The 15,720-nt window shown below is 46.5% G+C and overlaps 1 protein-coding gene across 6 annotated transcripts in view; it reads left to right on the top strand.

The window, feature by feature from the left end:
• Positions 1-15,720, top strand: part of CACNB1 (calcium voltage-gated channel auxiliary subunit beta 1) — a 557,229-nt gene that overhangs the window by 386,455 nt on the left and 155,054 nt on the right. For all 6 annotated transcript variants that reach the window (XM_069634705.1, XM_069634704.1, XM_069634706.1 and 3 more), the window contains one exon: positions 13,863-13,982. In XM_069634705.1, coding sequence (XP_069490806.1) covers positions 13,863-13,982 — 120 coding nt within the window. The remainder of the gene's footprint in view (positions 1-13,862; positions 13,983-15,720) is intronic.

Below are 15,720 nucleotides of genomic sequence, written 5' to 3'. Positions count from 1 at the left end.
AAGATGAAGGATGGTGCACCAACATACAAAATGCCATGCTTGCCAAAATTGACTCCCTTCCCAAAAAAGTGACCTCAAGCAATCTACACTTAAATCCTCTCAACATCTCTCAGCTGCCATCCCTCCCCCGATCACCATCCACCAAGACCTTCCTATGTTTCACTTCAGCAATGTCTCTGAGGCTGATGTCAAATTTATCCTAAAAGGTCTGAAACTGTCACGAGGCAAGGGAGATATGACCAGCGGCCATTGGTAAGGACTGTACTGAGATCTTCGCCCCCTTCATCGACCCCTTTATCAATGCCTCCTTCTCCACCGTCGTAGTACCCACCAGCCTCCAGAAAGCCTAGTTACTTCCACTAATTAAAAAACCTTCACTGGACCCCACGGTCCCAAACAACTACAGCCCTATCACAACACTCCTGTTCCTACTAAATATCTTGGACAGAGCAGCCTACATTCAAATTCAGCACTACTCAGAAGCTAACCACATCTTGGGAACGCATCAGTCGGTGTTCCCTCTTGGCCACGGTACAGAATCAGCACTGCTTGACCTGAAGAACCAGCTTGATGAGATCAGGGATGAGGGCAAGCCTGCCCTTCTGCTCCTCCTTGATCTATCAGCAACATTCGATCTGGTTGACGACAAGATCCTGTGTCATCACCTAACCTCTGCAGCCAATTTCTCACCTGAGGCCTCAACATTGATTGCCTCATTCCTGGAGGAAAGATCCATCAGAATGTTTTCCAAAAATGCCACTGCCGACCCATCCCCAAGGCACCCATCTCGTGTGGTATGCCACAAGGATCATGTGTATCCCTGACCCTCTAAAATATCTTCACAAAACCTCTATTTCACTTGCTATACTTATCAACATATATCCTATACCCACATTTTACTCCCCCTATCTGACAACTACCTTGAAGACTCCACCACCCTAAGCGCTGCTTACACAACCATCCAGGCCTGGATGGCCACTGCCTTAATGATGAAAAGACTGAGATCCTTCTGGTCGGTTCCTCAGCGGTGATCAAAAAGCTTAGTGCCCAAAACACCTCAATCTACATTGACGGCATTCCAATCCCGGTCTCCTCCTCTATGAAAGTGTACTTGGATGCTACTCTCTTGCTCACTTGCCAAGTGAATGCCATCGCCTCCTCCGCCGCCTATACTACAAAACTGATCAATGCATCAAGACCCTTCTTATCCCCGGACATGTGGCTCACAATTGCCTGAGCTATCGTTTGATCTTGTAACGCATACTTTGCGGGTACCTCACAGCACATCCAGAAGATGCAGATTGTTTAGAATAATGCCCTTCGAGCAGCTCTCAACCTCTCCAAACTAGAACACATCTCCTCAGCAAGAGGAGAGGTCCGTTGGCTCCCCATTCGTGAAAACAGATTTGATTTAAAACCTTGTCAATCACACATAGATGTCTCTCCAACGTGGCTCCCCTTTACCTCTCGCAGAAAAATTATTAAAGCATACTCGTCCAGACCCACTGGAGCGGCTTATGTTCACTGTCTCATCTAACCCAGATTTAAATGGACAAAAGCGGGAGGCTCGAGCTCCCCGTCCATTGCAGCCAAACAATGCAGCTTACTCCCGCCAGCCCTGCGAGCCAAGCAATCATACTGGACCTTCTGGAGATCCCTAAAAACATGGCTGTTTGCATAAACTGTGAACCTGAGTCTGCCGGACCTACTGACTTTCTATATCTCTATTGTGAGCAACTGGTTATGTAACAGCACCTTGATGCCCCTGGGTTTAGTGGAAAAATAAATAAATAAATAAATAAACAGTGTTCCGGGCAGAGAAAAAACGAAATTTTTGGGGAAAACGAAACTTTGGCAGTGAAAAGAAAATGCCAAAAATGTGGCAGTGAAGGCGGAAAAACACCCAGCCAGCGGAACGGAATTGTTGGTGAATTTCGCCATTCTATTTTGCCAGCGGTAATTTTGCCCATCCCTACTCCTTACATGGAGAATAGACATATGAGCATTTCACTTACAAAGATATACAAAAAAGGTATCCTGCGAAGACCCCAATTTACAACCCCTTGCAACAGTTGGAAAGCACCAAACCAGCTCCAGCAAAACAAGATCTGAAACATCTACAGAACGCCCCCATACTCCAACGCACCCAGAAGCATGCCCTGCACACAGTGCCTGATTGCTTGAGATCTGCACACATCAACACAACAGCAAAGCGATCTCACGCTGCTCACTCTGCTCCTAAGATTTAACTCAGGCCATTTCTTTGCAGCTCCCAAAGCAATAAGAGACCACGAAATGGCGGCACTTCCTCTGTGTAAAGCCCAATGGCACAGCATGCCCCATAAGAATGGGTGGGCCAAAATCCTGTGGTCAAAACAGAACTGGCAAAATTCGCCAACAATTCAAGCTGCCAATTCCCCTCTGCAAAATCGGGAGATTGGGGGAATTTGACCAGGAATCAGTCAATTTTGCAGGGGAACGGAATTAGCCATTTTCACCCACTCCTACCCATAAGGAGAACCCATAACTTCAACACAGGCAGATTCGTGTCGACTCTTCCTAGAACTAATAGAAAGAATGTTTAGAGGAACAACACAGCCCCAATTCTCAAAACATGACATATCAGAAAAAGAATGTGTTTGTCTGTGAGACATCGAGGGATTGAATGACTGCCCCAGTGGCTGAGGCTCAGTCTTGCAGGCGGTGAGACATAGGCCATGGGTAGGTTGTAGACCCTGGATAGAGCCCTTTTGGGAAATCCTATAAAGGAATTTTAAGGGGGAAAACTGTGCGCATCACAGGGAACACCTGCTCTGCCAATAGACAGAAATTACCTTTCTCAGCCAAACATAATCCTGTTCCCGTGCAACTGGAACGAGACCAGGAAATAAGCCACTTTCCATTTCCAAGAGTACGATGGGTGCAGACGGTATCTGCAGAAATGATCAAATCGAAAATACAAACTAAAAAATTACCACATTTTTTGGGTCGAATTTGTTAGGGATTTTTGTACATTTTTTGTAAAAAATAGATGGGGGTGGGGTAAGGTTATAGGTTATGGTAGGAAGGATTGGGAAGAGGGGTGTGGGGGTCTCCCCCCACAATATAAAAAAAAACAATTCGACCAAAAGAAATTCGGCCATTTTGCAGTAGGTATTTTATATTCTATCATTTCGCGGTAATCCGGTGCAGACACCTGGTCCTGAACAGTGCATTGATCAGGTGAAAGCACGGATGTTACCACAGTGGTGCAGAGGAAGCGCGGTCTAATCCACAGAATAGATCTACCACATGCTGAAACTACGAGGAGGCCATAGTTAGGCTACACATAAGCCTGGAATCCCAAATGTTGCACGTGTGGCTCACTAGAAAAACCTAATGAGAGGGAGAGAAATCAATTTTTATCCAGCTTTCGCCAATAACAAATCATACAGTACAATAAATAGCGCATGGCACAATACATAGAACACTGCACAGAAAGGTCTAAAAGATATGTAAAACATTATAAAATCAAATTAAAATTGCCTATAAAGTTTCCCAAGCGCAGCTTTAACAAATTCACCTCTGCCCATTAAAATCAAAGTACCATTAATACAAAATAAGAACTCCATTGCCTCTGCTGTGGTTCTAATATTATAGCTAATACAGTGACCCGTGAGCCACAATCTACTAATATCAGACAGGTGGCTGCAGATCAGCATAAAGTTTAGCACATCTTTAATGGCCCACCGATCCACAAGAACAGAGCCTAGTATTGGCTAACCAACCCACAAGAACAGAGCCTAGTATTGACTAACTAAACCACAAGAACAGAACCTAGTATTGGCTAACCAACCCACAAAAACAGAGCCTAGTATTGGCTAACCAAACCACAAGAACAGAGCCTAGTATTGGCTAACCAACCCACAAGAACAGAGCCTAGTATTGGCCAACCAAACCACAAGAACAGAGCCTAGTATTGGCTAACCAACCCACAAGAACAGAGCCTAGTATTGACTAACTAAACCACAAGAACAGAACCTAGTATTGGCTAACCAACCCACAAGAACAGAGCCTAGTATTGGCTAACCAAACCACAAGAACAGAGCCTAGTATTGGCTAACCAACCCACAAGAACAGAGCCTAGTATTGGCCAACCAAACCACAAGAACAGAGCCTAGTATTGGCTAACCAACCCACAAGAACAGAGCCTAGTATTGGCTAAACAACCCATACCCCCCTCCGGGGTCTCACCATTAAAATAATTCTTCGGCATTTAGAAGAGCTCAGCTTTACAATAATGTTGTCACCCTGGGTCACACGTCGAGAGGCCACCAAATATTTTAGAGAATGTGGGTTCATGATATGCTTATCGTAATGTCATAGTCGAGTTGCCCAGCTCTCTTTTTTCAGCCCAGCATATTTTTTTCACCGTTAGTTCTAATGAGGAGCCCTATAAACCCTGGTTGAGCTCCATTTGTATGATTGCGGAAATACTGTTGAGGAAAAGCTGGAGACCAAGAAATGCAGGATGCACAAATATGGTCTGTCATATGGCCAGGCTGGGCAGGCTGGCCTGGGTGTTTGCAGATGTTATCAGATTTTCGTGGACTCAGGCATGATATTTTACCCCGTAATAAAAGGCATAATTTTAGAAGAAATTAAGACCGCCACACAAAAAACACCACACCATGCTCAGCTATGCCTTACTCCTTTGGTGGGCAACCTACGGCCATCCAGATTTTCTGGCCCGGCATTCCCATCAGCCCAGCATAGTCAGTGGCGAGGGATCATGTGGCAAACATCTAGAGGGCTGATTGTTGCCTACTAGTGCCTTAGACAATGGAGGCCCTAATTGGCAGTAACACTTGTGACCAGCTCACAGAAAACAGCACTGCTTTCTTAAAATGAATGAAACAAAAAGTGACTTATGTCAGGAAGCCAAGCTCAGGAACACCCATTCTCAGGAACTCAGGAAGCCAACCGTAGGCATACACATCCTTAGTCAGTAAGGACGTCGAGCTCAGGAATACCCATCCGCAGGAAGTCAGGAATGCCCACCCTCAGGAAGCCAATATCAGGCATTGCCATACCCGAGAAGTCAGGAAGTCAATATCAGGCATACACATCCTCAGGCAGTAATGAAGCCATGCTCAGGCATATGCATACTCTGGAACTCATGAAGCCAAGCTCCGGCATACTCATCCTCGGGAAGCCAGGACGCCAAGCTCAGGCATACACATACTCTGGCAGTCAGGAACCAAGCTCAGGTATGCCCATCCTCAGCAAGCGAAGCTCAGGCATATCCATTCTCAGGAAGTCAGTCATACCCATCCTCAGAAAGTAAGGTCGTTGTTTTGTTCTCCCCTGTTCCCCTCCATTGCATTGTCGCGCTCTGAAACACTTGTGTACGAGCACAATATGAATATAATATCATATCGTATCAAATCAATATACAGCATTGCCATCCTCAGGAAGTCTGAAAGCCAATCTCAGGCATACCCACCGTCCGAAAGTCAGGAAGCCAATATCAAGCATACAAATCCTCAGGAAGTAAGGAATCCAAGCTTAGGCATACCCACACTCAGGAAGTAAGGAGGCCAAGCTCAGGCATTCCCATACTTGGAAAGTCAGGGAGCCAAGCTCAGGCATACCCATCCTCATGATGTCAGGAATTCCCACTGTCAGGAAGTCAGAAAGGCAATATCAGGCTTTGGCATTTCCAGGAAGTCAGGAAACCAAGTTCAAGTATTCATACCCTCAGGAAGCTAGGTTCAGGCATACCCACCCTCAGGAAGCCCAGTTCAGGCATGCCCACCCTCAGGAAGCCAAGTTCAGGCATGCCCACCCTCAGGAAGCCAGGTTCAGGCATACCCATCTCAGAAGATCAGGAAGCCAAGTTCAGGCATACCATCCTCAGGATGCCAGGCATACCCATCCTCGAAAGTCAGGAAGCCAAGCTCTGGCATTGCCATCCTCAGGAAGTCTGGAAGCCAAGCTCGGGCATACCCATACTCCGGGGGTCAGGAAGGCGGGCTCAGTCATACATACCCTCAGTATGTTAGGAGGCCAAGCTCAGGCATGGACATCCTGAGGAAGCCAAGCTGAAGCATATCCATCTTCAGGAAGCCAAGCTCAGGCATATCTATCTTCAGGAAGCAAAGCTCAAGCATATCCATCTTCAGGAAGCCAAACTCAGGCATATACATCTTCAGGAAGCCAAGCTCAGGCATAGCCATCTTCTGGAAGCCGAACTCAGGCATATCCATCTTCAGGAAGCCAAACTCAGGCATATACATCTTCAGGAAGCCAAGCTCGGGCATATCCATCTTCAGGAAGCCATGCTCAGGCATAGCCATCTTCTGGGAGCCAAACTCAGGCATATACATCTTCAGGAAGCCAAGCTCGGGCATATCCATCTTCAGGAAGCCAAACTCAGGCATATACATCTTCAGGAAGCCAAGCTCGGGCATATCCATCTTCAGGAAGCCAAGCTCAGGCATAGCCATCTTCTGGAAGCCAAGCTCAGGCATAGCCATCTTCAGGAAGCCAAGCTCAGGCATATCCATCTTCAGGAAGCCAAACTCAGGCATATACATCTTCAGGAAGCCAAGCTCGGGCATATCCATCTTCAGGAAGCCAAGCTTAGGCATATCCATCTTCAGGAAGCCAAGCTCAGGCATATCTATCTTCAGGAAGCAAAGCTCAAGCATATCCATCTTCAGGAAGCCAAACTCAGGCATATACATCTTCAGGAAGCCAAGCTCAGGCATAGCCATCTTCTGGAAGCCAAACTCAGGCATATCCATCTTCAGGAAGCCATACTCAGGCATATACATCTTCAGGAAGCCAAGCTCAGGCATAGCCATCTTCTGGAAGCCAAACTCAGGCATATCCATCTTCAGGAAGCCAAACTCAGGCATATACATCTTCAGGAAGCCAAGCTCGGGCATATCCATCTTCAGGAAGCCAAGCTCAGGCATAGCCATCTTCTGGGAGCCAAACTCAGGCATATACATCTTCAGGAAGCCAAGCTCGGGCATATCCATCTTCAGGAAGCCAAACTCAGGCATATACATCTTCAGGAAGCCAAGCTCGGGCATATCCATCTTCAGGAAGCCAAGCTCAGGCATAGCCATCTTCTGGAAGCCAAGCTCAGGCATAGCCATCTTCAGGAAGCCAAGCTCAGGCATATCCATCTTCAGGAAGCCAAACTCAGGCATATACATCTTCAGGAAGCCAAGCTCGGGCATATCCATCTTCAGGAAGCCAAGCTTAGGCATATCCATCCTCAGGAAGCCAAGCTCAGGCATATCTATCTTCAGGAAGCAAAGCTCAAGCATATCCATCTTCAGGAAGCCAAACTCAGGCATATACATCTTCAGGAAGCCAAGCTCAGGCATATCCATCTTCAGGAAGCCAAACTCAGGCATATACATCTTCAGGAAGCCAAGCTCGGGCATATCCATCTTCAGGTAGCCAAGCTCAGGCATAGCCATCTTCTGGAAGCCAAACTCAGGCATATACATCTTCAGGAAGCCAAACTCAGGCATATACATCTTCAGGAAGCCAAGCTCGGCCATATCCATCTTCAGGAAGCCAAGCTCAGGCATAGCCATCCTCTGGGAGCCAAACTCAGGCATATACATCTTCAGGAAGCCAAGCTCGGGCATATCCATCTTCAGGAAGCCAAACTCAGGCATATACATCTTCAGGAAGCCAAGCTCGGGCATATCCATCTTCAGGAAGCCAAACTCGGGCATATACATCTTCAGGAAGCCAAGCTCGGGCATATCCATCTTCAGGAAGCCAAGCTCAGGCATAGCCATCTTCTGGAAGCCAAGCTCAGGCATAGCCATCTTCAGGAAGCCAAGCTCAGGCATATCCATCTTCAGGAAGCCAAACTCAGGCATATACATCTTCAGGAAGCCAAGCTCGGGCATATCCATCTTCAGGAAGCCAAGCTTAGGCATATCCATCTTCAGGAAGCCAAACTCAGGCATATACATCTTCAGGAAGCCAAGCTCGGGCATATCCATCTTCAGGAAGCCAAGCTCAGGCATAGCCATCTTCTGGAAGCCAAGCTCAGGCATAGCCATCTTCAGGAAGCCAAGCTCAGGCATAGTCATCTCCTGGAAGCTAAGCTCAGGCATAGCCATCTTCTGGAAGCCAAGCTCAGGCATAGCCATCTTCAGGAAGCCAAGCTCAGGCATATCCATCTTCAGGAAGCCAAACTCAGGCATATACATCTTCAGGAAGCCAAGCTCGGGCATATCCATCTTCAGGAAGCCAAGCTTAGGCATATCCATCTTCAGGAAGCCAAGCTCAGGCATATACATCTTCAGGAAGCCAAACTCAGGCATATACATCTTCAGGAAGCCAAGCTCAGGCATAGCCATCTTCAGGAAGCCAAGCTCAGGCATAGCCATCTTCAGGAAGCCAAGCTCAGGCATAGCCATCTTCAGGAAGCCAGGCTCAGGCATAGCCATCTTCAGGAAGCCAAGCTCAGGAATGCTCATCTTCAGCAACGCACCATTCATTCAGATCAGGAGGCCCGGGTGTTGGCACGCAATGAGAGCCCATTCATTTAGCTTGTTTGGGAGAATGAAATGCAGCTTCTGCATCGCATGTCATCGTAGGCTGCCTCTCATCTAGGAGCCATGGTCAAGTGGGAGTTGGCGCACTGTGTCCCACAAGGGCAGATAATAAAAGGCTGTGCCCGCATCACAGGACGACTTGCTCTCTGTAGTATTCCAACTCATATGGACAACTGCCCCACTTCACCAAGGGGCAGGTCAGGGGGCGGGTGTGGGGGGCTCTGTGAACCATTAAGGCAATTTATCGGCTTCCAATGCGACCCTTTGAGTTCTGTAGACAGGAGAAGAGAAGTTAAAGTGCATATTTCTAGCCAGGAGAAGCCCCTCCTTGCCCCAAAAGTCAAAAATGTCTTCTCTTGGAAAGGATCAGGTATGGGGCTTGAAGAGGCAGGGCAACGTCACATTCCCCACAAATACATTCCCAAAAACGCCTGCATTCAAAAGGAACTTGGGCTACAGCTCCACAAAACGAATGGTCAGCCCCCAAGACCCCGATGCACCGCCCCAGTAACTGAATATTTTGAAACAGGCTGAGGGTGGGGCAGGAGTGAAGGGACACAAAATCGCTAGAGTTTTGGAGACAGCGCTCTCCCCAACCCCCTAACTACACTACAAGGAATGATGACTCTGCTCTTAAACAGTCCACAGATTTATTTTTTCCACCCAAGGGGGGTGGGATGGAGGGTGTTGCTAGGTGTGTAAAAGATCCGGGGCTATGCTAATATGGGGACTGTAGGGGCTCAGGGCTAGCTAGCCTTTTGGTTTTAGCCCCTGAGCTTCTATCCACGGCTACAACCAAAAGACCCAGGGCTATAGCCCCACCAACCACCCACTAGCGATGCCTCTTGGCGTGATCAATAAAACAATAATGACATTGTGCACTGGGATTGCATGCTCGTTCCAATGAGCCAATTGCCTTTCCATATTATATCATAGATCATTTATAACGCGCTTAATACCTAGAGGTTTCTAAGCGCGGACCCAGGGATCGAACCTGTGCTGCTCCATGTCGTCTTGCTTCCAAGACAAGCACGTTGCCCCTGAGGTTTCCTCCCGAGACGATGGGCTTCTGCTCCCAGGAAGTGTCACCTTGTCTGGTGGCCCCCATTTTTTATTGACAGTCTACCCCAGCAAGGAGGAGAATGAAAGTCATGAGATGGTGGTGGTGCGGGGTGGGGAAGCAGAAGGGCACCTTTCTTGCTTGCAGTGCCGACTGCCACACGCAGAATAGGCCCAGCCTTGCTCCCATTCTGCTGTGACCAGTCTGTCCTCCTGGACCTAGAACTGACTGACCTCCCCTGTGAGTGGGTACTTGGTGTGCCGATTCATTTTTACAGCCAGTCCTGCAGATAAGATTTTGAAGTCGGAGTATTTTACTCCTTATTTTTTAAAGTTGGGTGTAAAATGGTTTTTTAGGGAGTAAATAATTAAGTCCAATTCCCAATGAGAGTATTTTATAAGCGGGTAAAAATATGTTTTAACTGGGAAACGGAAATCTTTTTGTAATAATGATTTCTTTGCACCTAGTTGCATACACATTAAAAGATCCATATTTACTTCTTCGATCACACTGTAATAATAGCAGTTTCTTCCTGTGGTACTACGTGCACTGCTGGCCCAAACATATCCGTGGAGCTGTGTGAGTGAAAGCAGGGGCACACGGTCATATATATCTGTTTCCCATTTTTTGTTGGGAGTATTTTTACTCCCTATTTTTATTTTTTGGGAGTACTTGCCTATTTTTAGGGAGTAAAAGTGTCTCTTATACCCCTTATCTGTAGGGCTGGTTATAGCGATCAAAAGCTCCCTTCGCCTTATGTCCAAGCAACACCCTGCGGAGGCCCAGCCACTAACGTTGGCATATCTTAGATTGTCATTGCAACATCACTATGGTCTATGAGATTGGGATGTGCTGGATTTTGGGTCTTAATGTGAGGTAATTTCAGTGGTGTCCAAGTCTAGTCCTCGAGTTGAAGCCAGAGGGGTAGCCAGGATTGTCTAACACGTGGGGCCTGAAGCTAATGTAGTTGGGCCCACCGCAGTGACATTAACATCTGTAAATGCCCCCACAGCGCTGCTGATTTACAGATTTTGGGTGGGCCTTGCGCCTCAGGCCCTACCCTGTCTACGCCTCTGATTGAAGCCATCCCTGTGTCTTCACGATATCTGCATAAAATACACAGAAACCTAAATGAGAGCTATTTGCATAGCTAAGGGTGTATCCTGACAACAGGGTGTCTTTGGGGGTTCTCGAGGACGGGAATTGACACCATACCCCTCAGCATGGTAAATCACCCTAAAGGTGGGTGGGCTTTGTAAGCCTAGGAGAGCGTCCCATTGATGTCAATGGGGCCTGCTATTTTGGCAGAGTGAATCACGTTTACTGAGATGCTCATTCCAATGAAGTCAGTGTAGTAGTGTAGCATTGTTGGGAGGTTACGGAAATGTTGCAGCGATGTGAATGCCATTGAAGTCAACAGAAGGGAACCACGTGTGGGAGGTACGGTGCTTCGGATTTGTTTTGAGGGTGATCCTTTAAAGTCACTAACGGTCACCCATTTTTGGGACAGTGGTGCGTGTTTTTTTTGGGTAGTTGTCCCATTGAAGTTAATGGAAACAACGGTTACAGAGAGGCGGACCATTTTTTCCTCTAGCTGGTATTTTATTTATGATATATGTGTAGTGCCAACTTGATCATGGAAATTATTTGGGGCGTGCATAAACAGCATAGAGCATTTACATAGATCAAAAGAACAGTACATGATACAAAAACACAACATAATAGATCATAAACACAACACAAAAAGTAACAAGATGGAAGACTATTAAGTACTACTTAGTATGTCAAAAAGGTATGCTTTCAGTCCTTTCCTGAATTGCAGCAAGCTGTCTGCAATATGAATATAGATGGCAAACTCTTCCACAAGATGGCGGCCACAATGGAAAATCTCTATCTTTTAGTATGTACCCCCTTCACGTTAGGAGAGACCAGCACGAGCTTATCTCAATTTCCGCACGTTTAAATGTCTAACTAACATATTAAGTTTCTCGGCAAGATATAGAGGGCTTGCTAGCTGTAGAGCTTTACAAACTAAAGTACCTAGCATAAAAAGCATACATGAGTGTAGGAGAAGCCAGCACAGGTGTGGCAAGCACCCTCTCACTTTATCCTTGACCTGCTCTCTTCACAGCAAGCCTTTGTTCACTAGAAGGAGAGAGACAAGGGGAGGTGCAAGAGAGTCATTTACGTGATCTACGGCACCCATACACCACACCCATCCCACTCGCTTCCTCCCCATCACTCACTCATTTATACTCCTGTGCTATAGTTCGAAGTCGGCTACTATACGAGTCATGGTTCTTCATAATGGAGGGGGAACGATAACTAGGAACACCAAACGTGATGCTTGTGCGGGCTTCCTCATCATCAATGCTTTTTCTCCGCACCTTGCCTCCTCCGAACACTCAGGAGATAGCTGCCCTTCTGAGATTCTTGGTCACTTGAGACCTGCCTAGGAGCCACAAATTGTCTGTAGATCACTGTGAACTCAAACATCTACAGACATCTTCACTATCACAGGAGGTGACCACTGTCTCCCATTCACCCTTTTCAACCATATCAAGGGATGGTGGCCACTGTGGATGCTCCAGTGTGCTCCATACACCCACAGTTGTAGTTTTTGGCTGTGCCGTATATTATTATTTTTTTTTATTGACATAGCTGATATAAATCAACTTTACAATATCATCATAAACAGAAAACATAGTAAAATTCATTATACAATTGAAAGTTCAAAAATAAAAACATTAATAAACTTATCTTAAAACAAACACGCTAGACTTGCATACACAAAAAAACAAATCATGTGCCGTATATATGATGGATGCGCAGTCCTAATGCTGGCAGACTGATCTTCGCCTGGGTGCACACCGGGAAACTCTCTCCCCTTATCAGCATAGATTTGGGACATGCATACTGCATATCGGGAGCCTTGGTCAGACTAGTAAAGATTACCTATTCACCCTTCCCCATCTGTTCAAATAGTGCATCCATCTGAGGCTTCAATTATTCATCAGTCTTACACAGGAAAGTGTCCAGTCAGGAAAAAAGGAACCATATATTATAACATTGCAACATAGGTCGCTGCAAACTGTCTCTTAGCCGGCTGTAAGCAAAAGGCCACACACAATTATTCATCAGACACAATGGCATAATTTAAGTCACAATAATCGACACAGATTCTCGTTTACTCATCAGATGTTTTAACGAACATCATAGTGGCTGCCAGAAGCTGCTAGACTTCACCATCAAATAGATCATCTTGCCCATCTCAAAGGGCACACCTACCAGCATTCCACTTCTAGACCTAGCATATGCTATGTACACAGAATGCCTGTTTTCTGTGTTCCCATGTGAAGAGTGGGTGCTGACCCCAGATGGCTGAGAATGGAGAGTATGAATACTTGTACTTGTAAAACCTTCTTAAACTGCTCTGGAGTCCATAGTGATGGCAACCTCACTTACCCCACAGAGAAGCATTGCCCACTGCCCTCAACAAGCTCAGAGTAGTGTGGCACGCATTTGCCATTGACGATGCTGCTTATATGCAGTGCCATCTTGCCACTCTCCACAGTTGCCTTCACCCATGCATGTGTGTGTTAATGTTATGTTGTAGGTGACAGGCAATGCATACAATAATTCATAGGGAAAATGGCTTTCTTGTATGGCTGGTAAGAAAGCTCAATGGGTTGAGGGTTTACTGCTGCGATCTGTGTGTGTGCGGCAGGTTGCAGGTTTGAATCCCTGCAAGGCCAACTCATCCTTTCATCCTTCCAAAATTGATAAATGAGTACCAACTTTGCTTAGGTGATAATTGTATATAAATATGGTCTATGTACAGCACTTTGGCAAAAGCGCTATGTAAATAACAAATCAGTATCATTGTAGGTTAAAGTGCTGATAAAACAACTTTGTACCATTCAGGGGCCTGTGTATGTATTTGTCTTAATTAAGGTCATGGTGTTACAGCATTTTAGCAATGCATCATGAGCCATGTGATTATAGGTTTAGGGGACCAGGAGACAGTTGGGGCGTACAGCAGGCCTCTGTGGGTTTGAGGTGTCGGCACATACACTGGTTTCTTCGTGGTGTTTTCTCTACCCCCCACAGTGGCCTGTTTGTGTGTGCGGGTGTGTGTGTCCATGCATATGCCGGGTCTTCTAGAGCCGCTGCTGGTGCTTTGTGCTCATGGGGTCTCACAGTTTTCCCCTCTCCTCTTCCCTCAGGGGTCTGCAGAATCCTACACCAGCCGCCCCTCAGACTCGGATGTGTCCCTGGAGGAGGACCGAGAGGCCCTCAGGAAAGAAGCAGAGCGACAAGCCTTAGCACAGCTAGAAAAGGCCAAGGTGAGTGCTTCACATGTATTCTCTTCCTGGGGGACTCTGACCTGGCTTTGCTGTTGAGGCCACTTTGGGGGCAGCAGGGCATGGTTGTGTTTGTGAACAAACAGCAGGGTCCCAGACTGTGCCTTATGACCAGTGAGAGTGAAGGGGATTTGTCAGGAATTGCATTTAGAATCCTTGGCCAGTGGGCTGCCGCGGCAGATGAATTAGGTCACATCCAAGTGGTATCTGAGGTTACCTCCTGTGCTTCCGGGGTACCCGGCCAACTCATGCATATGTTTAAAGCTGCAGTACTCCTACACAAACGCAGAGATAGCCAGTGTTCTCCTACGCATGTGTCTCCTCAACTATGCACATATAGGCCTGGGTGTTCCTAAGCATATAGGCGGTCATTATTACGAGTTGGGTGGTATTCCGGGGGTAAATCCTCTGGAATACCACCCAGGTGCAATTACTGGTCCAGCAGTATTACCACCAGATTACAAGTGGTGGGGTAAATCCCCATTTTCTTTTAGCTCATAGGACTCAATGGGGTATTTTAGGTGAAATTACTGCGGCAGTTATACCACCGCAGTAATTCTGCCGTAAAATGGACAGAAAGTTGGCTGACTTACCTCCAGCTCAGAGCTGGCAATGAATCCTTCAACTTTCTGCCCAACTCATATTTGGGCGGTGCAGTCATGCGGCAGTAACAGTATTACTGCTGCCTTTTTACCGCACCACCCCACTCGTAATGCCGCCCATATTTACATAGCTCTCGTAGAGTTCCGGCTCCTTTCCATTGAGCCTGTGTATTGCATGGAGAGGACCGCTTACAGTGTAGGCTTGCGCCTAATCAGTCCTCAATGTGCGATAATGATTTCTTTTTTGTGTATGATTGTAAATATATCATGGAAATCGGATTGGGCCTGGGTTTCCGTGTTATTTTGATTGCATCCATTCAGAGAAAGAACTGTAAGTGCCCTGTGCCATGTCTCTGCTAGGTGCCAGGCATTTACATGATCCCCTTTGGAAGCCACCTGGTTTTCACTGGTGTAGAAACTGGGTGGCGTTTCCTGGGGAATACAACATCTCTGCCAGTAGGAAAATTCAATGCGGGTGGGGATGCATGCAGTTGTGTCACACAGAGCAAGTGGGGGGAACCGGTAGCAGCCTTTTACGCTCTGCTACTCCGCACCGTGCGACAGATCATCTCCACCACCAAATTACATATATATAGGTTATGGTTACTCTCACAAAAGTAAAGTCTACAAACAACGCAAATAACAACATTAGGGTATAACCACTACAGATTCAACCAAGAAACTGACTTCACTATGGTGTTGATGCAACCTGCCTAATATCTGAGTGTTAAGATTGGATCTTTAGTCGTATGGTATGAGCGTTTATACTTTGAGTTTCATGGTTGAATTTGTAGTGGCACAAAGTGATTGTTTGTGCCTTAACAATGTTACATCTACTGTTTTTAGACTTTATTTTTTATTAGAGTAAACTAAAGGTTTATTTGACTATTTTATTTCAGTGTTTTGTTTGTGCGGAGAACGGCCAATAGTGTATGAGTGTATGTTTTATAAGTGTATAAGAGCATGTGGCGTAAGAGCATGTGGCGTAAAAACACCTGGCATAACAGCACATGGCATAACAACATGAAGCGTGAGTCTGTGCGGCATAAGAGCATATGGCAGGAGTGTGTGTGGTGACATAAAAGCGGGGGTGATAAGAGAGTGCGACATGACTGTGT

This window comes from Ambystoma mexicanum, chromosome 13, assembly GCF_040938575.1.
Source record: "Ambystoma mexicanum isolate Mex_15411 chromosome 13, UKY_AmexF1_1, whole genome shotgun sequence".
Taxonomy (NCBI): Eukaryota; Metazoa; Chordata; class Amphibia; order Caudata; family Ambystomatidae; genus Ambystoma; species Ambystoma mexicanum.
This window is presented reverse-complemented; position numbering and strand designations above follow the sequence as displayed.